Source organism: Manacus vitellinus, unplaced genomic scaffold, assembly GCF_001715985.3.
Source record: "Manacus vitellinus isolate BGI_N305 unplaced genomic scaffold, ASM171598v3 scaffold_3_pilon, whole genome shotgun sequence".
NCBI classification, from domain to species: Eukaryota; Metazoa; Chordata; class Aves; order Passeriformes; family Pipridae; genus Manacus; species Manacus vitellinus.
In genome coordinates this window covers 7,559,340-7,586,404 of record NW_021940535.1, presented here as the reverse complement: position 1 = coordinate 7,586,404, position 27,065 = coordinate 7,559,340, and the positions used below count along the sequence as shown (strand labels likewise).

Here is a 27,065-nt window from a genome sequence, read left to right as displayed (position 1 = left end):
GATAGGGAAATACCTCTGCACAGCCTGGAAAACCTAGCCCATTAGTCCATGCTCAGCTCATTTTTTCCAAATCTGCACTCTAAATATCCTCTCTTTGAACAGCATTACAAATATAAGATTAGCCGGGTAGATTTCTTTAAAAGGACTTTCAAAGCCAACTGCTATATAATTTAATCTTCCTGAAATCAGGTCCCCAGTGGTTACTGAATGTAAATGCAAAAAATCTCTCCATTTCCTATCCAAAGGCAGAAGCAGATTATAAAATCAAAATTAAGTTCTTGTTTAGTTCACTAATATGATCTGAAATAAAGACATCTAGTAACAATACTCTGTGTGATACACAGTAAGATATTTTGTCTCTCGAAGTTCTTAGTAGATTAGAAAACATAGCCTTACCATATTGTGCTAAGCACTTTAATTACTGTTTTTAGTACAGCATAGTAAAGTGTTCTCAACAAACCTGACTTGAATTTCCTTGATTAATGCAAGATGTGATGTCCTTGCAGTAGGAATTGAACATTTTTTTACCCACCAGGAACTCCTCCATACACCCTGCAGAACAGGAAAAGCAGAACAAACACTCTTTTTGACCGATTAGGATTCTGTAAAATAGTATTTTGACAAAGTTTGCAGAGGAGAGGAGATAGGCCACCTAGGAGGCAGAGACTCCAACGTTAATCTGACAGATGAATCTGTTATCTTAAGACAGAGATTTTTCATCTCTGTTAGGTCTGATCCAGGATCCCTTTTCCCCCTCCCTTCCATAGTTGCTTCATGCCTTTCCCTTAAAGCCAACCATCAATTTTCCAGTATTCCACCTCTCTATAGCTTAAACTCACCCAGTTCTCATCATCTCAGTCATCTAGACTCAACCCTCTAGAAGGGTTGTCAACAGGATGAGAAGATTGAAGAGAGAGTCAAGTTGCACTAACAGACACAAGTAACTTAAAAAAGGTTTTTTTCTCTATTGAAGTGTTACTTCACATTACTCCTAATACTGAAAAATTTATATTATTTGAAAGCAGCTAAGTGTTTGCTTAACAAAAGTAGATCGAATTGTTAGGCTGCAAGATGAATTTATCTGAACTCTATGGCTAGGTTGTATAAATCAAAGATGGATCCAAGTGAAACCTGGAGCTAACAATCTGAACGTTAGTAACAGGTAGACTAGACAAAGCCGGCAGCTTAACTACTACTTCAAAATTAATAGCTAGAGTGGAAAGCCCATAGATTGTGGTATATGAACTGCAACAACCGTATTACAACATAGGCTACAGAACTGACCGAAACCCCCACCGAAACCTCCATAAGAGGATGTGAAGATGACCACATAGCAACCACTCAATAATGAAACAGAAAACCAACGAAGAGCGAGAAGACACCAGACACTAATATGGCTGTTGGTCCAGACTGTCACATGACGGATGAGGAGTTTAGATTGTAAGGGTATAATTGCCCAGGGATTTCTTTGTTCATGGTCCCTTGTTTAGGCAGTTGGCTTGGGATACCAGATATCATAAGTGATCTGTGCCAATAAACCTATCTAATGGAGATGAGAGCCCAGTGTCAAAAATTTCTATAACATCTACATTTTCAGGAATTTAGGTTTTGGGGCTTTTCTGCTATTCTTTTAATCCTATATCTAGCATAAGTACAAAATAGAAGAGCCATTCTAGAGTTACAATCTAACTGCCTTCTACTTAGTCCTTTCCTTGCAGTCAGATCTCCTTTTTGCCTTTAACCAGCAAACTCACTATCAGGCCTAAGTCTCAGCTGGTTATAACTACCAAATATATAGTATTTAATTATTGGATTATAAGAAATCATTTCATCAAGAATATGCAGGAATATTGAGGGTTCTGCTTTCCTCATGATGCTACTGGTTACACACAACCTGCACAGGCTTTAGTCATCTGAAAGCTAGCCTCTATTTATTGGCTATAATTTCAAGACATCACTGGGCTTGTTTTATATTTTATAACTACTAACGAGGCCTCAAAACGGTGGCTTTTCATGTGTTATCACAAATTATGCTCCTCATCTGTTCAGCTAAATTTCAACCACACTTTATTCCAAAATACGTTTATTTCAAAGTATGCTGTGACAGAGGGCTGCTGCTTCCATTTTGCAATGTGTTAAACAACTTGTATCACACCTATTTGGTGACAGGTAATTAAAATACAGGCTGCCAACTGAGGTTCAAAAGTCTTTTTCTTTGCATGAAAAGTAACAGTAATTCCTAAAAATAGTTATATGACTGAAAGCCTGAGGTGATCTTTAGTACAATAACTGAAAGAAATCCAAAACCAAAGCCAAAGATAGACAATCAAAGTAAATAAACTTGGGTAAAAAGCATAAAAGTGTAAAGTGATTGCATGTTTACAAACTTAGATTAAAAAGAAATGATTAGCAAAAAAAAAAAAAAAAAGTAGAGAAGACATTTTATTGTGTTCTGGATTTGTGGAACAAAGATGAAGCAATTCACCTCAGCTATCATTTACAATGTTTAGAGTGCTTAGAGTATTGTTTCCAGCAGTGTTCTAACTCCAGGTTGAACACCCAGCATTCAGCATCACCTTGCTGCAGCTACTGTGCACCGATCTCTCCGAAGAGCTGGGGTCTAGTGGAGGGAGCCAGGCAGGGTGGAGTGGGTGCCTTCTAGCTGGACAGTTCCCAGACCTATCTTTTAACTCTTCTTCCTCCACTTCCCTACTATATAACATAATAGCTGTGACAAATTTTATTTTGTTCTTTTTTTTCTTGGTATAACTTGATATGTACAGCATACATACATTTTTTTGTTAGAAGAGGTGTATCATGGATCTAGCCTGCATCACTGAACTGCAGACAAACCTTATGACATATGTAAGCATTTGACAAGCTTTGGGCTTCAATAAGGATGGAGACAATGCTTCCCAAAGGAAAGGATTACTTTCTTCAGCGGCTGGTTGGTTGATTTTCTGCCATAGTTTCACGATGCCAACCACACTTGGATGTCTTCTTTCCAGCAACCGGTGACAGGACCTGAGGGAATGGCCTGAAGTTGTATCAGGGGAGGTTTAAGTTGGATATTGGAAAAAGGTTCTTCACCCAGAGGGTGGTTGGGCACTGGAGCAGGCTCCCCAGGGAAGTGGTCACAGCACCAAGCCTGTCAGTTCCAGAAGCATTTGGACAATACACTCAGGAACATGGTGTGACTCTCCGGGATGGTCCTGTGCAGGGCCAAGTGCTGGACTCAATGATCCCTGTGAGTTCCTTCCAACTCAGAATATTCTGCAGTTCTAAGATTTTCTCCTGCTAATATCCGCAAAGATAAGGACTATGCTATGACAAGACAAGTGGAATCTGGGCCAACGACAGCTACCAGTCCCGCCCCGCTCGTTTCTGTAGCTTTATTACATCGTGGGGTGTTCACGTCGGAAGAGAAGAGCCCCCACCGCGGGGCACACCCGGGCCACCCTCGCTGCCTCCGCCCGGCTCTGCCCCCAGTGCCGCGGGGGTCCGTCCCCGGGCCGGTCCCGGCGCATCCCCCGCTCCATGCAGGGATTGAGGCGCCGGGCCGAACCCGCCTCCTGCCCGCCGGCCCGCCCGTCCCGCGGGCCTGCGGCGCTGCTGCGGCGCTGCCCGTGTGTCCGGCCGGAGCGGCGCTGGGTGAGCGTCCCTGCCGCCCCCGGGAGCGGGGGCGAGGGGAACGGGGAGGGAATGGGCCGAGGGGGATGCGGGGCGTCCTGCTGGCGGAGGGCGGCGGGGCCGCCATTGCGGCCCGGCTCTTTCCTCCTTTCCGTTCCCTCCTTCCCTTTCCCCGCCTCCCCCCACGGCGGTGCCGCCGCTCTCCCCCGCGGAGGGGGCGCGTTTGGCTCCCCCCAGGTACGTCGCCCGCTGTCCTGGGACGGAGTGGGGGGAAATAAGCGGCGCTTGGCGGGGGCAGGGAGAGGAGGAAGAGGAGGAGGAGAAGAGGAAGAGGAAGAAGAAGAAGGAGGAGGAGGAAGGAGGTCACATGCGAGAGGCGGGCGGGGCGGGGGTCCCTCTGCGGGAGGGGGGTACCTGTGGGTCTCGGGGGATGCTCGGCGGGCAGTGCCGCCTCTTCTGCGCCCCCGCCTCCCGCATGCCCTGCGCCGCTCCTGCTGTTGGCAGGCCTGGAGGAGGAGGAGGGTTGCTTTTCCCCTCTCCTTGAGATCCTGGTCCGGCAGATACATCCTCACGGAGGTACGGCGACCTGTTTGTCCTGCTGGTAACGGTGTGAAACAACCCGGGGCGTGTGAACCTCCGGTTTCCACCGCGGGAAAATGTTATGCTGAGGGTTAATTTTAGCGTCGGGCTGGATTTAGGCAACTTTGGAGAGGCGCTATCCATTTTCAGAAGCCGAATTTAAAGTGGGTCATTCATTCTTGGAATGTGGCGTTTTGCATATATCTGAGGGGTCACCCTGGTAGATCTGCAGAGCGAGCTGGCGAAGCTCTCAATACTGTGATTTAATCGTCATTATCAGTTCAAGTTACGAATTGATGAAGTGCTTATGCTGAGCAGTTCCCAACTTCGCTGTAGTCAGGTGTGAGTAGACGCACTGATTGACTTTAACATGGAAAATATTCACCACAAATACTAAACTTGCAGAAAGAGGTTGTTTGTATGTTTGTTTGTTTTAAATCGTATTAGTGTTTTAAATCATGTTAGTGTGCTTAGAGGTAAAAGGCCATTGCTGTGTTTCTGCACAGTGTTGCCAATGCCTTTTATTATGTGCATTTGTCATCTTGGTTTTTATAATGCGATGTAGAATTGTGTTGAACATCAATTGCTGTGAAAATTGTCGGTTTGTGCTAGAAATCCTAGTGTTTTGGGGGACTGTTAGTAATCCAACATTGCGAGAAAGCCCATTTCTATTTATAAGTCAATAGCGTTGTTATTATTTTTAGTAGGTGTTTTTCATCAGCTTTGCAGTTTTAAGTAGGCCAGATGCAAAGTGATTCAATTTCTCTTGATTTGTTGACAGTGTTCAGGGCCAGATACTTTGCACCAATGGTCCTCTTGTTACGACAGGAATCCGTGACTTTAAATATTTAAATATTTGACCTTTTCAATGATGCTGAAATTTCTGAAATACTAACCTTAGTTCAGATGGACTAGGTCTTCTTTTTTGGTGTATTTGAGTGTGGTTGGCTTGATGCAATGTGGTTTAATTTTCATAAATTCTCAAGTGTTTAGCCATGATTTTTTCAAACTGAGTTTAGCACAATAGTTCTAGGCCTTTGTTCATGTGAAAGAATGTATTTAGACTACCATATTAAACTTTGTCAGTCCATCCTAGTTAAAACATTAAAGCTTTTTTGTTGAAATGTTTTACAGGACCAAACCTTATTTCTAGTAAGCAGGACTAATGATTTCATTCAGTGAGTTAAGTCAGCATACACAGTATTATCAGTGCTTTTTCAGAAGATATTGATGACATGGTAATGGTAAAGCACACTTGTGACAGCAGGAACTGTGATTTGACATGTTTAGGCAGCAGCATCCAGCAAACTCATCTGAGTCACTTCAAAGGATCACAGATTTATTGCTTGTTAAATGTTCTCTGATTTAACTGTATCTGTTAAAAATCTGTTCTTAATTTGAAGTCATCAGTGATTGTGTTAAAAGACAACTTGCGCATTACCTCTCTGCCTCGCTGTCTTCAGCTAGGAGAGGATTAAAAATGAAAGGTTGAAAAAAAGTAATGTTAGTAAAGAACCAAATGAATGTCTTGTAATGATGTCATGCTTTTCATATGAAGTTCAGCTACTCAGTCATTGGCTGAAGCCCTGAAGCAGCATCCCTTCAGACATCAGGAGTTAATTTCTATCTTACACTGACAGCAAAACTAGTTAAATTATGTGGAAGTGTGTTAAAATAAATATTTTCTGCTGAAGGTTCAGATGTAGGTCTTTTCTAGAACTTGCTGCTGTTTGGACTGGGTAATTATTTCCTTACAACGTCCTTTAAGCCTTAAGAAATAAAATGGAGGTAGTATGTAAAACCTGATATTTCCTTTTGCTTTGAAGCATCTTCAAGCGATATAAAATAGGAGTTAAGCATGAAAAAATATTTTAAAAGTTTGTTCTGTATTCTAAAGTGGATGTCAATTTCTTAAAATTCTGCATTTTTTAAGAGCTCTGAAGAATTTTTAGGCCTTGAGTTTACCTGGGGTAAACGGGTTTGCACCATTTTGTGGAATATTTTTTGAGTGAGTGACAGAATCCTGAGTGTTTCTCACTAATACATAAAATGACTGACCTGTTTCAGGAAGAGTCCCACAGTTCTGTGCTAGCAAAAGAATAGCTTTGCTTGTCCAAGTAATATCTGGCTAGCAGCCCTGGGGCATATGTTTATTGTTGCTCTGGAGAAAAACAAGCAAACAAATGTATATGAGTAGCCAATGTAACGAACCAATATAGTGGAGAAAGTTTGTGGTGAAATCTTCATTTCTGAGAGCTCAAAGCCCAGTCCAACCTGGCCTTGGACACTGTGAGGGATAGGGCATCAGTAACTTCTCTGGCAGCCTGTGTCAGTGTCCCACCACCCTCACAGTAAACAGTTTCTTCCTAATACCTAATCTAAACCTGCTCACTTCCAATCTGCAGCCATTCACCTTTGTCCTATCAGTACATGCCCTTGTAAAAAGTCCCTCTCCAGCTCTCTTGTAGGCCCACTTTAGGTAGCGGAAGATGCTCTAAGGTGTCCCTGGAGCCTTCTCTTCTCCAGGCTGAACAACCCCAACTCACTCAGCCTGTCTTCAGCTTTTCAAGCTGACTTGCTCCAGCAGATCCACATCCTTCTGATGTTGAGGGCCCCAGAGCTAGATGGGGGCAACCAGAGCCGGGTGAGGATGACTCTGAAGAGCTGTTCTTTCACATATCTGGTTTGAGTTCATTTTAGAAGTGAAAGTCTGGGATATGCTGTTGAGAAGGAGTCCTGAGGGGAAGAGACAATGGAGATAAAAGTAAGGGCAATGCTGATGCCAAATTTACAAGCTGTTTACTCTGCCATTTTCTCAGCTCCCGCAGAATAAAAAATGAAGTGTTTGGAAAAGGACAGCAGTGTTTTGCAGGACATGGCTCAAGTAGCAGGGCTTCTTCAGCTGTAGGGAAAAACTAGTCCAAGGTTGGAGGACTCTGATTTGACTTTATGAATCTGAATCTCACTCTTGGGATGGGGGAAGGTGACACTTCTGTTTCCTCAGATGTTCTACTAGCCTAAAAAATTTATTTCCTTTTTTTTCTTTGTCTTTTTCACCTTCTTTCGAAGGTCTGAGAAAAATATCGTTCCGTACGAATGCAGGATGTGTGCAACTGCCCTGTTACTTTTGTTCGGTCACCATTAGAGCATAGGAAATTGGGGAAACATCTTTCTCAAGGAAACTGGTGGTTTGTTGTTTTGGTTTTGTTTGTTAGTGATTTTGGGTTTTTTTACAGGTAGAAGTTATTTAAGGTAAGAACTGTTACTTCAGGATCAAGCAGAGCTACTCTAGGTCTGAACACTCAGATAAAGCCAAACTCTTTGTAAGGAGTTCTCTCCTGTGTGCTGGTAAATCTTGCCCTGCCCCTCCAATGGGAAACCTTCCCAGTCTTTAAATGTGTTGCATATTTGTAACTTGTAATTCCTGCTGTGTTGCTTAATTGAAAATCTAGAGTATTGCCACAATACTCTACAGTATCTTCTGCTTATGTTCGGGGAATTTTGTGGGTGTGTATCAGTTAGAAATTTTCGGTCTTATTTTATTAAAGTGTCTAGTTTGGTTTGGTTTGTTTATTGGTTTGGTTTTTTTAAAATATTCCCTCATGTTCACTAAGGAACATTTGTTTTGAACAGAACAGTGCCTCAGACTGAGAGGTATTTTTAAAGGCATTGAAACCTTAAAATGCTTCTGAGGCAATGATGTGTTACAGCTCAAGACAGAATGAGTGCAGCTTGGAAGGGATTTAAGTGCCCTTCAGGAATGGGAGCAATGATATCAGGAGGTCACTAGTAATGTATCCACTACAAGCGGATTTCATGAAAATTAGTTCTTGCAGTTATATAAAGAGAAGAGGGAGAGAGTATGTCAGTAGAGTGGGTTTTGTTCATTTATAGCATTCATAGTAGAGAACAATATAAAAAATGTGTCCAGGAAAGCTTTGGAGGCAGTCTCCAGCTCTTTGGGATTTTTATTCCCCCTGATTTACAATCCTCATTGCTTCATTTTAGAAGCAAGAAGCCAATCTGTGTTGGCTCTTAATCTGGGTGCATGCTAGGGTTGTTAGAAAACACACTGAGAGAATTCTGCTAATACTCCTTCAAGTTAATACAACTTTATACCAATTAGTCTCATTTTCTTGGACTTTGAATAAGCAATGTACCAAAGCAGTATACTCTGTCCAAGATAAAGGTGTCTCTGCCTAGATAAAGAATGACGTTTGACTTCGTGATGGTGAAAGAGCAGATGGTTATGACACTTAGTTCCCGGACCCTGAGGTCTTTCATTGGTTCTAGAGAAGGTATTTAGCAAACTCAGGTCTGCCCTACTGTACTGCACTGGGTGAAATCCTGGAGTGCCTGTGACAGGCTGTTCATTGTGAGGTGGATACTGCCCACTGTTGCCGTGGGAGTTAGGTGCTGAAAAAATCTCCGGGAGCAGTTAATTAGGGGTGAGATAAGAAAGGGTTTATTATGCCAAGGCAAGGATGTTACAAGACGCATGCAGGCCGTACCTGAGATGTTACATTTTATAACACCATCCATCCAATCCCAGATGTGTCCACCCTGTGGCCTTTACTCTGGACCGCCCCGGGTCCACCCCCTGAAAAATGGGTCTGGGGGCTTTCGGGACCCTCTGTTCATCCCATCTTCATCAGAGCACAAAGGGTACATAGTCACCCAGTTTTTGACCGTGTTCTCTGGTTTAGGCCAAGATACAAGCATTCTCCAAACAATCTGGGCCTTGCCTTGACAAAGGACTAAACATTTCTGCTGTATTCAGGGGTAGGAGTGATATAGGGAGCATAGAATGGGGTAAGAGGGTTAAGGAATGTGTAAACAAGGGTGCTAGAGGGAAAGGGACGAGGGATGAAGAGTTGCTGCTTTTAAAATCTACTTATAAAACTTATAAGGCTTACCAATATTAGAAAAATAAAAAAACCATTAGGGGCTTAAGGCATCACCACCCTGGCTGTGGGATGGGATATTGCCCAGGCTCCTCCTCACACAAAAAGCTGTCGACTCAGAACTTGCTGACTTGAAGACCATTATCTGAAATTGCCTTTAAGTATAACTTACGTATTTGAATGTTAGTGTTATAATGCCAGTTACTGTATTAAGCTCTGTTCTTGTGAGAAATTTTATTTTTATCTGTGCCATGTGTTGTGTTCCTACAGAATAACAGGTAGTGTAAGCAGCAATGTAAGCCCTTTTATCAGAAAATAACTCTTTTAGTAAGGAGAGGAGAGGCAAAGAACTGGCATATGAGGAAAGTTTTTGGCAAGGAAATGCGTTTTTCTTTTGTTTTGTTATGAATGGACTTTACTACTCTCTCCGTTTCAGCTTTTCTGTGACCTTGTAGTTTTCACAGTGCTTCAGCATCTTGGCCATTAGATTGGCCGTGTCATCCTATTTTACTCGATGGAAAGAAAAAATATTTTCAGATGAATTTTTTTAGCCTTCACAGAAAAGCTGTTTATGGTGGCAATTCTTGGGCCATATTTAGTGTTGTCAGAGACATATAATAGGTATTCTAGGTTTTAAATATGTTTCAACAGCAGCTGTGACACAGTGTTACACTGTGTGTCTAGTTACTTTATACAGATATGATTTCTCTGGTATCTTAACCTAAACTAGTATTGCCTTTTCCAAAAATTGCATCTGTGTGACACTTTCAGTTTTGATTTTGCTGAGCTGTTGATAGCCTTTGAGTAAGCCTTTTTTTTTTTTTCAATCACATCTGTTATCTCAGTTAAATTCTGCTCTGTGTTTTTTTCCTTGGAAAGAAAAAAAATAACATAAGAGGTGCTGTTGCTCATGTGTGATACAGTAGTATAGTAAACACAAAAATAGTTTAAAACAAAGACCACAGAATGGAAGGAGAGGGTTAGAATAATGATAGAAAAGAGAAGTAGTGTTCTGATAGTGCATCTCTAAGATATGTGTAAAACTGACACATGCAATGTGTGCCATGTGCTTCTCTCAGTATGAATGAAAATAATTACATTAATTGTAAATCTAACCTGAAATCATGGGCTAGCTCTCACTATGTATTTATTAGTCTTTATTAGACTTTGAGGACAGGGAAGGACTGCAGTCCTAAACTTGATTACTTTGCGTTTCACTTATTATACTAATTAATACTATTAATAAGTGTAAAATCTTTATTTTACTAGGATGTTTTGGAATTAATTTCTCTGTTTGGAAGCTTGAGTCACAGCCATAAGAATTAAGTGTTAAACAAAAAAACCCCCAACCAAACAAAAAAAAACCCCAAAACCCAAAACACACAATTGCTTTAATTTAAATAGATGCAAACTTGCCTTTTTTTCCAGGAAAAAAACCACTGTTGTCTATGATTTGGAATAGGTCAGTACATAAAACTTACTTAGCTAAATATTTTAGTGGTAGTTGAGTGAACGTATGCAGTTATGAAGAAAAGAAGAAAGAAACATTACCACCTCACATATCTTGAAATCAAGAGGAGTGAGGGTAAAGTATATCACCAATATACTGGTATGGATTCTTATTTCAGGATTTTTGATTTCCCTCTTAAATATTTTTACATTTCAATAAGCTTATAGATTCTATCATTTCACCTGCCTAGTAGATGAAGGGAGATTACTGATCTCTCCTCACTTGGTACCCAGTACCAGGGCACGTGGGAATAGCTGAAAGCTGCATCCATCAGGGTAGGGTTAGATTTGACAGGAGGAAACATATCTTTACCAAGAGGGTGGTCAAACCCTGTAAGAGTCTTCTTTGAGAAGGGGTTGATGCCCCAAGCTTGTCAGTGTTTAAGAGGCATTTGTGTATTGCCCTTCATGCCATACTAAAACTTTTGGTCAGCCCTGGAGTGGTCATACAGTTGGACTAGGTGACTGTTTCTCTCCCTTCCAACTGAATACTCTATTCTATTCTGCACTCATGATGAGTCAAATAACAATAAGACTGTTATTTGGCTGAAATGCCAGCAGTTTTTTAGCTCCAAGACACTTTCAAATACATGTAACACAAACCTTATGCATAGAAACAGGATTTTATTTTATTTTTCCAACTGTTTCAGGACAGGTGCTCCCAAACATTACTGCAATGTGCAGGTGTAGCCAGGAGCAGGTTAATGCAATCCTCAATTTAGCTTGAAAAACCATCATGTAAAGTCTGGCAAAGGAAAGTCAGAGCCAGAACATTGCAAATCCCCTCCATCTTGTGGAGAGCCATATGCTATTGGGACTGCATGGAGAAAACCAATTTCTGTCTCACTCACATGTCTCTTGTGGCAAAGAATTAATGGCACAGTTTATATTCAACACAATTGCTGTGAACTCCACCTCTCCAGGCAAGTTTGCCCATAGGGTTTCTGGCAAGATTATGAATTATGGGCTGTTCATCTTCCTGGTAAGAGTCCTTCACCCAGGCTCTACAGAGAATGAACATGCCAGTCTGTAAACATCATTTCTTCATAGGACATACTTTTTTTTGACCGCACATCCTTCCTGAAGTTTGTCATATAGAATAACCCAAACAATGGGACTGCCTGGAGCCAAAAGAAGTGGTGCCAGGTGCACCCAGACTCCTTCAAATCAGAGGCAGACACTGGGTCAACCTAGAGATGATACAACAGTTCTGATAATACGTAACTCATGTTGAAAACAAAACAAAACAAAATTATCTATAAAATATTAACCTTTATGAGAAACAGGAAAGCAGATAACCCATGCACAAAGAAGGCTCTTTCTAGAAAAAAAACCTCAAAAGTTTTAAGAATGTGATTTTCTCTCTTTATTTGCTAATGCATTTTTTTCTGCGTAAATTTATATTTTGGCATTCAAAAATGCCAAACCCCAAAACTCTAGTTACTTTTTCTCTTTTAAAATTATTTTGTTTCTTAAAAAGAACAATAACCAGTGTCATATATCACTTTGGATGCAAAAACTCAAGTAATATGCATGAATATGGGCGAAGCAGTCCCTGTTTCCTGAGGAGTGAGAATGAGGATCAGTAACAGTCACACACTAAAGAGTTGTGTGGTATTTTCAAAAGTATGACACATCTCGATGACAAGCACGCTTTTTTTGCCTTCCTAAACTCTCTCCACCACTGAGCTTCTTGCCCAGGGATGCATGAAAAGCACTCTCGTGCCTGCCTGGCACTTGTGTTGCCCACGTGGAGAGCTGAAAAGTGGCAGCTCCTGATGAGGCAGCAAGTCTGGAGTCCTTCCAAACACAGGCTGTTTTGCGCAAGCAAGAACCTATGGAGAAATGGAGCCAAGGAAAGAGAAGAGCTTACTCCCACTACAAACTTGTAATGGGCAAGAGAGCCAGGGCATGAGTGGTGCCTTGGAAGTGCCAGGGAAATGTTGTTGCTGGTAATGCTGAGATGGGTATGGAAATGTCTGGCCAGGTGACTGTATGACATTCCAAGGCAACTGTTGCTTTTTAATAGTCCCCAAGTGCCTGTAAGATAGCTACCAGAAAGGATTGAAGATTTTGCTTTTTATATGCCCACTTGAAACCACCTGAGAATGTTGGTGTGATGAAATGACTGATTATGTCATTCAGGTACAAAGGAACTTTTTTTTTTTATTATTAATGAAAGAAACTATAGTAAACAATCCTCTAGCACACAGTTTGTGATTAATCAGTTTGCAGAGCTGGTGGTATGAGTGCATAAAGCTGCCAGGTGATGTCTGTTCAGGTAAAGAATCTCAACATTTTGATGGCAGCTCAGTGTGACGAGACAAGCCCTGCCATATGTCCAGATGTGGATCTGATGGATCAGCAGGCAGAGCAAGGCTGGAGACAAATTCCCTTGCTGTGAGTATCCCCCATCCAGGGGGCTTTAAGTCTGTGCAGACTATATGGAATTTATAAACTGAATCTGAAGTTTTGAGTCACACTTCAAAACAAACTGGTAGCCAGTGCATTTTAAGACTATGCTTTTCTCTTTGCAGAGGGCCTCACAAAGCAAATGGATGCTGAACTAGCACATCCTGAAACAATTAGCTCTGGCTGTACTAATTACATTTCCATACTGTGCTGTATCTAGCAACAATCCAAACTGGAAGTAACAACTTCCTATATAATTGGCATTGAGTGCCACAGCAAAATAAAAAATTAGTCACGTATTTTAGCCAATGTAGATGGAAATTTTTTTGGAGGTGCACGTGTTACTTGGCTTTTTTCTTTTATTTTTATTTTTCATTATTGACATTGATGGCCTGATCTGATGTATCTCATCACAGACGTTTTCCTATGACCTGCTGGGAGGACTTCCAGTACAAAGCAAGTGTTGTTTATAGCACTCGAGTGCAGTGATTCTGCTCACACCCTCGGCCCAAAGGTCATTGTAGCACTCAAGACACCTGACCAAACACATACCACATATGTCTCTCCCCTCTACAGTTCTTTACCACCCATGTTTGAGGCAGCTGCTGTAGAAACATAGGAGGAAGATTTAAGGTTGTATTGTGCTCGACCATCCTTGTCTGGTGCTTTCAATTGCCATAAGGATGTTCTGTGTGACTTGACCTAGACCTTGTCCATCACTGGTTGGCTTACCTCTTCCTCAGCTGTGATGTCTGTGCAGCTCCCCGAACCAACTTTAGTTTCCCCCTGTGCCCTTGTCTCCTCCCTGGTGTTTGCCGAGTGGTGTGTTACAGATCCCCTGTTGTGCTTTGACTGACTGTGTTCTTGAAGTTGAAACACTGTTGAAATGCAGGAGTGGGAAGGGATTTCTTTTTTGTGGTTTACTAAAAGACAATCCCCACAGGAGGAGGCAAAGTTTTGTTCTGAAATTTCAAAAAGCTGTTCCCCCAGTGTTGCAAAAACTTGTCTGATGTGATTTGTACCACAGGATATATAGCTTAATCTTCTGAGCATTTTGCGGAAAATTAGATTTTCTGTGTGTTTCCTTGAAACTTTTGTAACCTTCTTAGTCCACTCTTTCTAGAAGCTTTAATTGGAAAAAGGTTCTCATGGAGGATTTGAGGGAATAATACATCTAACTGCTCCAGTTTTATAAGAAATTTAACCTAAAAATTCTTGTTAAAAGCCTTGTAGTCAGAAGAGGCTCAGGGTAATTGCATGACCTTTGACCACTGGTTACATACTTTTTTTCCCAGAGAGACGCTGTCTGGCAATCTAAGTTGTCACAGCAGCTGAATTTATAGTGTATGTGCTTTATAGAATGATTACTACATATTCAGGGGCTGGACTTCTAATCTTCTGGTTATGTCAGCTCTGGATGTGCTAGTAGCTAATACTGCCATTTTTCTGGAATTGTATGTAGATCTAAATCTGGACAGTGCTCCCTTATTTCCATCAGTCTAATTGAATATTAATTCTCTTGTTTCACAAATCCTCTGAGAGATGAAGGGAGAGTAGACATTATTTTAGGAACAATTTTTAGAGCCTACTCTCCTAATTCTTAGTCATGAGTTTAGCAAAAAGAGACCTTACAGAAAAGAAAATACCTATTGGAATTACGAAGGTTTTGTGACTAATGTGTTTTGGTTTTGTTTGTTTAGAAATCCTTTCTTTATGGATCAGCCTTCTAGTGATGGTGAAACTGGAAGAAGACCACTCTGAGCAAACCCAGGATGAATCGGGTGCCAGGTGACGCAGAAAATGCTCACAGTAGCAGTGTGGAATCTTGTCCTTCCTTGCGGGATGTCCACTCCATCAACCCAGCGCAGCTGATGGCAAGGATTGAGTCGTATGAAGGCAGAGAGAAGAAAGGCATATCGGATGTCAGACGGACTTTCTGTTTGTTTGTTACATTTGATCTCTTATTCATAACCTTACTGTGGATAATAGAATTAAATGTGAGTTGTCTTTTCAGTACCCTTTAAACTTTATTGAAGTATTTATTCACTTCAGAGGTGGTTAATAAGTTGCTTCTTTCTATCCAAATTATATGCTATTTGTATCTATTTGAATTTAAGCAGCTTATTACTTTTAAGCTTTCATAACCATGGTATCTACTCAACTGCATCTACTTTTATTCATTAGGATATATGTTTATCTTCTTATCATGAAAGCTTTTCATGTTTCCGTAGTCCGTGAGCCATGCTGAAGAAACCACTGGAAATCCAGTTAACTCCTCAGGCATCAAATAAACAAAAAAGTCACTGTACATCTTTGAATTTGGCAAAAAGTGTGCATTTTAAATGCTGCAGGGAGTAGCACCATGGCATTTTGAGCAAAACACAAGGCTTTCATAGTTACATTAACGTGGTGCTCACACAGCCATGCAGTGAACAGCTAGGAGGGGGGGAAAGTTGATCTTCCTTGTTTATGCTGGAAAGAGACAATCACACCTGATGCAGTAGAGTAACCAAGAGAAAGCCATATTTAGAAAGTTATTTGTCAGGTAGTCATAGAGACAAGGGAGAGGAGAAGAAATAGAAGAAATTTGGAGTTGGAGTGAATAGTTTCAGGAAAACACTGTCCAGCAGTATAGTTGGAAAAGTGTGGAAGCGTCTAGACTGCATTGCTTTGAGATGGTGAGCATATGTTGTTGGTCTGCTTTGGTACCTCCTTTCCTTAAAAAGATGACAGTAGTCAAACCCAAAGCCTTCTGTTGGTGTTGTTTTACATAACTATTTCATGCAGTGCTTAATTACAGAATTTCATATTAAAAACAATACGAGTTGAACACTGAGGTTTTTAATTTTCCACTAAGACAAATATTCCTCTTGTTCTCTGACCCAATACATCTTAAATTATTTTCTTCCTAAGCCTGTTTGAACAGTAAAGTGATGAATCCTTCTGCTAGAAAGAAAGATGGTGACTAAGGAAGATGTAATTTTGTATCTCTTCAGCAAATGAAAGAGTTAAACTTGCGTGTTAGTTATTTGTGGGAGAATGGTCTAATAGTTGCAGCTTCTGTGTTTTTTATAGTGGGTCCTTTTGCTCAACTTTTCTAAAACAAACTGAATGTGTGCTGATAAGGAAAAGATCTGAAGTATAAATTCAGTTACTGTTTTGTTTCCTGTTTGCTAACATGTGACTAATGACATCTGGTTTTTGGGTGGCTTTTTGATCAGCTGTTTTGATCCTCCTTATAAGACATAAAATGCTTTGTGAATTCATGTAACAGACCTTACATTTAATCATTTCTTCTTCCCTCAACAATTTGTTTGCTTTTATTTTGGGCCAGTCTGAAATGTAACTTGCCTAGGCCAGACGATAATCCTAAATGTTTTCACTTTGAAAAGTGTATATAATCATGAAAAACAAATAACAGTAATCTTGAAATTAACATTCTTAGCATATAGGTCCTCTGTATTTAGTTTAAGGATGTTCTTGTACATCATCAGGGAACTATTAGTTTCACCCTTCACATTTGTGTGTATTTTGTTTTTAGTAACTTCTGTTCTAAAGCTGTATGTGGTGTTGTTTCTTTGTAGGTAAAAGGAGGCATTGAGACTACCTTAGAGAAAGAAGTCCTACATTATGACTACTCTTCTTCATATTTTGATATATTTGTAAGTGTTCTTCCAAAAAGAAAAAAGAGCAGCAAAACTGTAGTTTCTCTGTTCCTCCTTCTACAGATGTTTCCTACTTTGAGTCCTGTGAAAAGGCTGATCTTTTCTTGATAATTTAGATCAGAAAGACTTGTGCAAAGTTTCACCCATCTAGGGTTTGCCCAGTCCTGCTCTGGAAGCAGGCTCATGGAGCCTGTGGATGGAGAAGCTTAGAGACACTGAAACTGCATCTTCAACTTCGGGGGGAATGGAAAAGCAGATGAAAAACTCAGTGAAGAATGTGAGACTGGTGTAACATAAAGGCAGTTCATTAAGAGGACAAGACCTGTAGTCCTCCAGCTATAAATAAAATCATTTTGTTTAAACCAATGTTTTTGTCCTTCCACAGGCATAAGTTGGTTGCAGTCAGGAGACACTTGTTCACAGGTTTTTTCAGATTTCTGTGTTTTAACTCAAACACTAAGAACAGATTATATTCTACTGTATTAGGAAATTCCTGTCTTTCAGCAGCGCTGTAGCTTTGCAGTTGCAATGCATTTTGCACTGCATGGCCTAAATAAAAGGTGTTTCTTTATGGTTTTCCTAAAAGGCCCCATGTTTTTGCAAGATCGTTAATTGTGCCAGAACTTGTTTGCCTGGCAGAGATGACTTGGTTTGCCATCCATCATTATGTATTAATGCCTATATGCAGAATCTCTCATTGAAATTGGTGTAAAAACCCATCCTTGCTTCTGCGTCAGACCATTTGCTCTGTCAAATGGACTTATGTACTGGATACAAAAATTTCATAAATTAGCAAACTATGATACTTCTCCCTTTCTCACTGTTGCTGGCAGGTTCTCCACAATATACCGTACTGCAGAAGGCAAAAAATGTTACCTGTAAATATTGATGCTCTGGAAATTATTTTGTCCCATAGTTGAAACAAGGATTAAGAACATGTAATGCAAAATAATAGATTTTTATTCCCTGTGAAGGGACTAGATCATTTGAATTCTGCAAAATGATTTGTGGGCTTATACAGGATTTCCTCTGTTTCCACTACACATTTGCATAAGATTAAATGGGTTCATTGTACTTCTAGCCCTAGTACATTTTTAAGCATTTGTTTCACATTTTTTAGATTCTGAACACATCTTTAAAACAAGTTGGAGACAATCTAATACGCAAGAAACAAGGAAATTGAAGGTTAGGGTCCCTGATCAGAAATCTCATCTGTCTGCTATTGATTTAATTTTCTGGCCTAGAAATACCATAACTTACCTTTCTTTACTGCAAAATAGTCAGAATGACTTGATAGTGCAGGCATTTCCATAAAGAATAATGGATTTTTGCAATGTTAATATTTTAAAAAAATGCTAGAAGTATAGTAAGTAGAAAATTGTTTTTAAAAACTCTTCTCATTTTCTAGTTGCATTTGTGAAGTCTTTACAGTTTTTAGTGATATTCTTGTGCAGTAGCACACCACTAAGATCAGTGAGATGCACAGTGATGCTCAAGGTATTTCTGGAGTAACTGCATCTAGATTTAACTGTTTAGATTCCAGTCAGGTAAAATGATCATGAACATACTTTGTGTAGTTTTCTTATATTTCTAACTTATTTGTGGAATTGCCCGTGCTTGCATATCTGAGCCTATGTAGTAGGCATGTGAGTGTTGTAATTTGCTTCACAAATGGGAAATTATGTTCTATTTCTGTTTTATAAGCACACATTCAAATTTGTTTCTTGATAACAGAACTTATATTGTCCTGTTTTAAGTTGTTTTGTAAGCAGTCAGTATATTCAGTGAGATGAGAATCTCATGGTTCTTCTGTGTTCTGAATTAACCAACAAATATTTTTTTCCTTTCTCTATAGCTGCTGGCAGTCTTTCGATTTAAGGTGTTAATACTTGCATATGCAATGTGCAGACTGCGCCATTGGTGGGCAATAGCTGTGAGTAGTAGCCAAGCATAATGGACTTTTTACTAGAATGGATCAGACAAAATTTTAGTTGCCACTTAACACTCGTATGCGAAGAATCCTCTTGATGCTATATATAAAAATTCATTGTACAGTAACATATTAAAAACTTCTTTTCTGGAAGATTTTCAGCCTAGAGGCAAGAATTTAATAGTACAGTGGATGTGGTTCTTATTAGGTATCATGTTAATACAAATTGAAGACTTATTTTTAATCCAGTATGGATGGCTAGTCATAACTGCTTGTTACCTCTGACTTGTTAATTAATGTTGGAAATATATTTGCATTTGAAATAGTGAACCGTATTCAGAAACAAGAATTGGCATTATTGTACCAGAGATCCAGCTTCCATTAACTCCCACATTCTTTGTTTTTAAAGTTTTTGGTGCCACACATGGAGCACTAGTACCTGTATTGCTTCATGCTGCAATATAAAATGTTGAATATGCATCCCTTCTTAAAAAGGAACCTCTTGAGAACTGTAGGCAATCACAGTGGTTTGGAGCCAATATCTTTAGTGCAGCTGTACTGTGTTGATAAGAAGGCAAAACTTGGTGACAGATTCATACTTCCACCAGTCAGTACAATTACAGATTGTAATACAACAGGCATATTGCTGGCTTAGTACTTTGTGGATCAGTAGATCAGTTCTTTTTTTTCCCTTGCACTGTGTTAGGTGCATGTAGAACATGTTCACGTATAACTTTCTCCAGGTGAGTAGCATGCAGTTTGTTTTGTAGTCTGAGGCTACATGCCATGATTTTTATAAATTGTATTACTAGCATGGCACAAACACATACATAATGGTAACTGCTGCTCTGACTGTCCTTATATTTAATGCGTATCTTAAAAATCCTTGCTCTTGGTTGCATAGCTTTGGAGTATTTTTTAATCCTCTAAGTTGATGCCTTTGTTTGTGAGAGTAAACCCATCATGGTAGTAAGCAATTAGATATATAAATCTCCACTGAAGGTTTTGGAGAAGCCTTTGATCTTAACATCCTACCTGTGATTGCCAGAAGCTAACTGGCTAGTTAGGTTCTGCTATTTAAAGAATTGCTGGACCCAAATGCACTAGTAGAGATAGAAGCCTTGCTTAAGTGAACAATACTTGTCCACTGCTTTTTGGGGACTTTTTTAGATGTTTTATGCAGCCTGCCATTTTTTAGAGAGTATCAAGTCTCCAGAGAGATAAATTTTTCATAGTATCAGTGTGTGAATAAAAACATTTATTCAAATTTACTCCTGTGAAGATGTTTTGTTCTTTGAAATGGATCTTTTGATTTGGATAGTATTGAAAAGTGTTTGAAACAATTGCTGTTTTCTTTTTTCCCAAGTTCATAAGTAGTTTGGGGTTTTTTTAAGGGACTTGGTGAATAGAGAAGTGCATCTGCATTGCACAGTAAGATCACAATTTATGTAATTGAGTCAGTAGAGATGCTACACAAATGTTATCTGCTGTGTGGAAATCAATGTTTGGAGGTGTTTGTATTAAAAGTTTATTAAAGAGGTTATTTTAATAACACTTTAAGTTAGTTGTATCATGCTTGTTACATTTTATTAATCTATGTGATCTTGCTGTTGTTAATAAATATTTTAAGTTGCAAATAATGCATAATGGCAGAAATGAGAAAGTAAATCCATTTATTAGTTTAACTCTTCTGTCTCTTTCAGTTTACAACAGCAGTGACCAGTGCCTTTTTATTAGCAAAAGTAATTATTTCACAGGTATATATTCTAATAAAATGTTTGTTTCACTTTGTTGTTTTCTTAAAAACAAAATTCTTCAGAATAATTTTTGTAATGTTTTGTTTCCACCCAGCTGTTCTCACAGGGTGCTTTTGGCTATGTGCTGCCCATCATATCCTTCATACTTGCCTGGATTGAAACTTGGTTCTTGGACTTTAAAGTGTTACCACAAGAAGCTGAAGAAGAAAACAGTAAGCTCTTGATATTTCCCCTCGATTGCTGCAGTTGGCAGTGTTTGATCCCCTGTTAGCTGGCATAATATTGCTTCTTTCAGCATCTCAAAATTTGAAGAGCTGTGGGAAAAATTAAATCATATGGCATGATTTTTCTTTTTTGGGAAAGGAACATATGCCTTCAAAGAAGTGAGGTTTTAATTGATTTAGGGAGGCAAAGTTAAAAGTTACAAGGGCCAGATCAACCATTTCATTCAAGCCGTTAGGAATGCATATCATTTTGTATCCTTAAGATACAAAACTTTAACTGACTTGGGCTTGTAAAACTTTATTTTTTGGGTAATGCATAGAATAAGTGTCTGGTTCCTCTTTTAGACACAATAAGTAATTCAATGTCACTAACTCTTCTTTTGAGGTAGAAAAGGAAAGGCAAACAAGTGTTGTAGAGAGTCTTCTTCATGCACAGGCGGAATGAGACCAGAGCAAGTATGAATTTCAGCCACTTCAAGATGAGGCAGCAGGTCATCTGATGCTCGATGTATTCAACTAAATGGAGGAAACCATTGTTTTAGTTGAAAGAGAATATTGTTTAAGTGGTGAGGAAAAGAAAGCATACAGGTGCTTTGTGATTTTTTCAAAAGCAGGAGAGTAATTATACAGCCAGCCTGTTGTTTATGCATCATTACCTGAAATACAGGCTGAAACTCTGTTGGAAGGGCATGTTTATCTGTTAGGTATACTTTACATAGGCATGGATGCCTCCGTGTTTTTTGTGCTCTGAATGCAATCTTTCTACTTTGATCCCTTCCCTCTTCTGTTTCACCGCTCTAAGAAGTTGGTTAAGTGAGAACAGTGGATTTTGCCTATAGAAAGAAAAATTTAGGGTAACTTTTTTGTCTTTTGAGGAGGTGAGAAAATACAGCTGCATCAGACCATTATCTAATTAGATAAGAAATCTAACAAGTTCAAAGACTTTTGCATTTTTTCATATTGAATTTTTATAGGCAAGGAAAGTATTCCGTGCATACACATGTAAATACTTCATGAAGGTTGCAGAAATTAAGTATGTTGAGACAGATAGGTGAAAGCAAGCCATTAATGAGAAGTCATAGTGGCAAGTGAGAAAACGTTTGGTTGGTTATGTGTGGCACTTCACTGATCATTAAAAATATACTCCAGATTTTTCGTTAGCCAGCGAATATTGATGAATTTACATACGGCATCCTAATCATGTAATTGCACATAGTAGAAGGAAGGATTCCTTAATTCATGTGTACAGTATCTCTGTTTTGCTAGTGCATGTCACCTTAGCTGCCTGAAGTTAAATAGAAGACATAAATGTTAAATTAACTGTTGACACTTTTTAAAAATATATTTACCTAAAGAAGTAACTAGTTAAGAACGCTAATATATAATACATTAGTCTTCAAGATTCTTCATTAATATTTGATTTTTAAGATGCTTTGTATTAGCACTGAGGAATTATTTTTGGATTTTTTTCCTTTCAGGATTTTTGATAGCACAGGATGCTTCTGAACGAGCAGCTCTTCTTCACCCAGGAGTCCTCTCTGACGGGCAGTTCTATTCTCCCCCTGAATCTGTAGCAGGTAGTTATGTTCACACAGTGAATGATTTTTCATATTCACTTTGAAGTCCTGCATGTTCCACCTCCCTCAAGAGGGTAAGGGAGGAAGGGTGAGGGGGAAAAAACATGTTTTTATTTTTAAATGAAAAGTGTACTTCACCATCCTAAAATGCAAGATTCTTTTTTATTCAGTATATTCTTTTTGTACAGTAATTCAGTTTAGTTACTACCTATCAGATGGGTTACAATACACGTAGTTAGTGTATTGTACGTCACGTTCTGACTAAAAACAAGATAAATCTGAAAGAAAATGGCACTGCAACTGAAAGGAGGCAGTTATGGATTGCTTCTGCCATCGATGATCCTTACAAGTCCCTTTCAATTCGAGATATTCTATGACTCTGTGATCTCTTTTCTGCTTGCAATAGCATTTATGCAGCCGTGCACTATTTAATCCAGCCTAAACTTGGAGCTTTACGGTATCTTAGAACAGACAATAGACTTCACTGCTATAAAGCAAGCTGAAGTTTCAATCAGAGGCTTTTTCTGTTCTCATAACAAAAAGAAAAAGCCCCCTCTGTGTAAAAAAGCTTAGCTGTGTGGGTATATTAAACTGGTGGCTACTGTTAAGTACATCTTGACTCTGCGTATCATATGCTTTGCTCTAGTTGAGGTATGAGCTGAGTAAGTCAAAAATAAGTGTAAATACCGCAAGATTTCAGAGTGTGTTTGCAAGCATTTCAAGGAAATGAATAATTTCTTTGTGGGTTGACTGTATTTCAGTTACCTGAGAATGCACTGTGAACCCCCAAATCCTGTCAGTCTTTTTATCTTAAAAATATAAATCTCTTCTGTAAAGCTATGCTGTATTATGCAATATAATTAAAATAATATCTGCTAATTGCTACAGATAAGTTTGCCTATCTTGCATTATATAGTTATACACAGTGGTATTTTTCATTTTAATGTCTGTCTCTATGGTTTCTCTGTGCTGAGCATTTTGGCTTAATGAATGACTTCGAGCTCCATCTAGGGGTGACGAAGCATTAATGTCGAGTATAACTAATAATTCAAAGTCAAAATGGATTTTAGTTAAAACTGTGAGTTTATCTTGAGGAATAATGGTTGGAAGAATCATGCTGGATTCAGCCTGGGGGGTTTTCTTGGCAACAGAATATACAGTGTGAGAAGAAATATAAGTGGAGCTAACATGTTTTTTTTAGATATTTTGGCTGGGTCAGTGTTGCAAGTGCAGTGAGGTATCACATCTGTGTTACATGTGTTGACTATAGGTGTATGATTGTTCCCTTCATTTCAGCTTATCAAATGGGATTCAGTAACAGCTTAGGTGCCTTCTAGTCTGCCCTGACTGCTTTGTTTAAGCACCCTTTGTTGGTATGAGGATTAAAAGAAACAGTCATATGGATATGTTTGAACTAAACACACACAGTGGTAGTCACGAAGTAAAACTGCTAGATAATATACAGCAAAAATAGTTCAAAATTAAAATATTTTCTTTAAAAATCTGCATTTCTTTCTGAGAAGACAAACTATGGATTGGTGTAAGAGAGCAATTTTTGGTTAGTTACTCTTACATATTGATTTGAAAATATTTAGGAAGAAACTCTGTGATCGTGCAGAGGGGAATAAACCCCTCTGCTGACATGGCAACATTTCTAAAAACAAACATTTGCTTTTAGGAGGTGATGTTTAAAACAGACTGTTGGAATTTGCAGCATATTTATCTTTCTTGAAGGCACACATGTCCAGGGCTATACCCCAGGCCCACTTCTTTATATGGATTGATCCTTCATCTTTAACATCAGACCTGGTTACCAAGTAACTGTTCTGGAGGTAGCAAATGGAAAATCAGCCTGGAAAGAGTAAATTTATTCAGTTTCTGTACAATTTGAGCTTCAAAACAAAAGGCAGATATGCTATTACAAAAAATGAAAAAACTTCAGAGTAACTTTTCCAGAAAAAAATGCTTAACCCCTTTGTCTGTCCCTTTCCTTTGTGAGAGGGAATGTGCATACATAGTTCAACTTTAAATTCAGGCCAAAAGCCCAAGTAAGTCTACAGGCCTTTTATCAAAGACAGTTCTTTACTCACCTTGTTGGATTTTTTTCTTTGGGAGTCTCATTTAAACTGCCCAAGGCATGTGTGGTGAAAGGCATGTGCTGATAATTTCCTCAGCTGTCCCTGACAAGGGCTGATTGCTGCAAGGGCTGACTGCCACCTCAGATGTGGGCACAGAAATCTGTGGCTTGGGCTGGAAGTCCAGGAAATGGGGGTCAGTGCTGCTCACCCTGCTTGCTTCTTGTCTTCTTGCTCTCCCTGAAAGTGGCTGATCCATCAAGCCACCTCCCTGCAAAGCAGTGCCTCCAGCAGGAACTGGCTCTGAGCAGGTAGCCCTGTGACTAGCTAAGGTTTCTCTTTGATGCCTTCCAGGGCTTTGTCAAAGCAGAGAGCTGAGAGTGGGCAGGGCATGAGGAAAAGAGAACTGGGCAGGGAGAGGCAGAGGGAGCTGGTTTCCGGCTTAGAGTGAGACAATCTCTTGCCAAAACACTAGATTATAGAATTTATTAATTTGTAGCAGCAGTATTTCTGGTTGCTATGAAAGTGTCTTCTGAAGTTGTCTTCCAAGGGGCAGGGTGTAACAAGTGGGAAAATCTGCTTGTCAGTGAGTAAATGTGGAGTTGATTGTCCTGAGTATGTTGTCATGAAAATTTGAAGTCTAACTGAATCCGTTGACAGGATATTTCAAGAAGGATCCCAGTGCTGGGGTTTGGGTTTGTTAACTGTGACAAAAAAACCCACAAACAACTTTCAGTGTGAAACATTTGAAAATGTAAGAAATCTGAAAGAAAAAGTAAATATTTTTATGGGAAATAGTTGCTTTGAATTACCTTTTGATAAGCCAGTACTGGTGGTGGTCTGATTTTTTTCTTTTTCCCTTCATCTTTTTTTTTTTTTTTCTCTCAGCTGATCTAATAGCATTTTTGTCTTCCTTTTCAGGATCTGATGAAGACTCAGAAGAAAAGCAAGACAGTGAAAAACCAATTGTATAGCAAATATGAGAAAGCAGGTAAGTTCCTTTGCATAGGACCTGGATATTCCTAAAAGTATGTTTTTCTTCTTAGTTCCTTCCCAAATAATTTGAATGGTGGTCTAACTCTTAGGAGTTCATCTTTTTTGAACTCACTTTGTCTCTCTTAGCAGTTTCAAGCAGGAAATCCTGCCAGGCTCTTGAAAGCTTGGAGGTGGGGTCCTCAGCATTTATTCGTTGGCTGTCCTGGAAAGGACAGTGGTGGACCAGATGTGTAAAAACTCCTTTCTTTGCTAGGTGGCAGAGATACTTCTTTGGAGATGGCAGTGCAAGAGTACTAAGAAGAGATTTTCTTTGGTTTAGGTCTAGGCCAAGTAAAGATTTCATGGGCGAAACTACTTTGGTATTTCTCCTCTTCAGTCTGTTTAATACTACAAGTGGGTTACATTTGGACCAGCTGCATCTTAAGATTTTTGTAGTGTACTTTGTTTAAATATGAGATATTATTTCCTTATTTTGGAAATTACTTCATTTACTTCTGGAATTATCTTGCCCCATGCTTTCTCTTCACCACCCACAGCAAAGCTCCAGCTATGGGAGATATAGCTGGAAGCTGAAGCTTCTGATTTGAAGCCTCTGTGTTTACAATGTCTGTTTTCTTTACTCCCATCTTCATTCATCCTGACTTGTGTAATCTGTTGCAGAAAGAAAATCTTGGAAGGAAGTTGTTGGGGTTTGGAAACTGGCAACAGAGTCTGTGGCTGACTTGCTGGTGGAGCTGCTGACAGGAGAATTTACTCCTTAGAAAGTAAAGGGAATGGTTCCCATGTACTGTAATACCTCATGAAGATGTACCTTGTTGACATATGTATATTAGGTTGCCTCCCAGGTGGTATGAAAGTATTCGTCCACAATGTATTTTATTATTCCATGATTCCTGAAGTTGATCTTCTAATGACTAGGTAATTACTGGAAAGTGTTGTCTTGTGTACCTAATCAAGAGACTGGTAATATAATGAAGTAAAACTCCTCTGTGGTGGAAGTATATTTAATAATTGTTGGGGCTCACTAGATAAAATTATTTTATGTTATTGCAATTTGTCATTAGTTTTATGTTTACTTTTTTTTAATTCCATGCATTTTCTTTTTTTTTAATGGATATGTTCACTTTCTAAAATAAAATGTTAAAACATGGGTAATGTATAATGATATTTTGTTGCTTTGTCATTAGAAAATCTGCATATACCACTCCTTTATTTCTCGTGGGGTAATAAGAATTCCAGTTTGCATAGATTTTGTGCAAAACGTGTTGTAGGGCTGATTGCCTGTAGGGATGCTGTGATAGTGGTAGTGGCACGTCAATACTTTGTTGCATATATGATATCAAAAGGATGCAAGGAGCTCTTTGAAGTAACCTGGTTCCCACTCCTGTACTGGTGGTGATGTTCTTCAGGTTCAAGGAGGAAACTGGAGTAAGTGAGCCTTTGCAAACAATAGTAGTAATTACACCAGTAGTGAAGTGAAGGTAGTCAGTCAGCAAAATCATCACCTGCCTTTTTGTTCCAAATAACAGTTCTGTAAATAAGTGTGTGACTAAAAGATTAGGCAGTCTAGCTTCCTTCATATTGAAGATGGATATACATTGAAGGCAGCAAGCTGTTACATTGGCTTCAGTCTGCTCTTTCTAAAATTCTCTTCTGTGATTACTGAATGAAAAAAAAAAAACCCAGGATGAAGTTTATCACTTACATTGCTTCAGAATATCCAAGTCTGTTTCAGAAGATGCCAGTAAGAATAAACCATTAGAAGCAAAAAAAAAAAAATAATTCAAACTCTATCTTTTAATAATGC

The 27,065-nt window shown here is 39.2% G+C and overlaps 1 protein-coding gene across 5 annotated transcripts; it reads left to right on the top strand.

The window, feature by feature from the left end:
* The first annotated feature begins 3,603 nt into the window (after window positions 1-3,603).
* On the top strand, window positions 3,604-26,408 carry STARD3NL (STARD3 N-terminal like). Of its 5 annotated transcripts, none has more exons than XM_018075792.2 (9): window positions 3,604-3,651; window positions 14,735-15,031; window positions 16,619-16,696; window positions 18,555-18,632; window positions 20,333-20,386; window positions 20,481-20,598; window positions 22,089-22,187; window positions 25,184-25,253; window positions 25,919-26,408. In XM_018075792.2, the coding sequence occupies exons 2-8, from the start codon at window positions 14,807-14,809 to the stop codon at window positions 25,234-25,236; spliced, it is 705 nt and encodes a 234-aa protein (XP_017931281.1). In that variant the 5' UTR covers window positions 3,604-3,651; window positions 14,735-14,806; the 3' UTR covers window positions 25,237-25,253; window positions 25,919-26,408. The 5 variants fall into 5 exon arrangements, with proteins under 5 accessions (XP_017931281.1, XP_029817721.1, XP_029817723.1 ...); XM_029961861.1 differs by lacking the exon at window positions 3,604-3,651 and adding an exon at window positions 3,763-3,863 and having other exon boundaries at window positions 14,733-15,031; XM_018075795.1 differs by lacking the exon at window positions 3,604-3,651 and adding an exon at window positions 4,051-4,206.
* The last annotated feature ends 657 nt before the right edge of the window (window positions 26,409-27,065 follow it).

What these genes read in the sequence shown, in the direction of transcription:
- STARD3NL (XM_018075792.2), top strand. Translation starts at nt 14,807, where the DNA reads ATGAATCGGGTGCCAGGTGACGCAGAAAATGCTCACAGTAGCAGTGTG. An exon ending in TGTGGATAATAGAATTAAAT is followed by an intron (nt 15,032 to 16,618) that starts GTGAGTTGTCTT and finishes GTTTCTTTGTAG; the next exon opens with GTAAAAGGAGGCATTGAGAC. An exon ending in AGAAGCTGAAGAAGAAAACA is followed by an intron (nt 20,599 to 22,088) that starts GTAAGCTCTTGA and finishes TTTTCCTTTCAG; the next exon opens with GATTTTTGATAGCACAGGAT.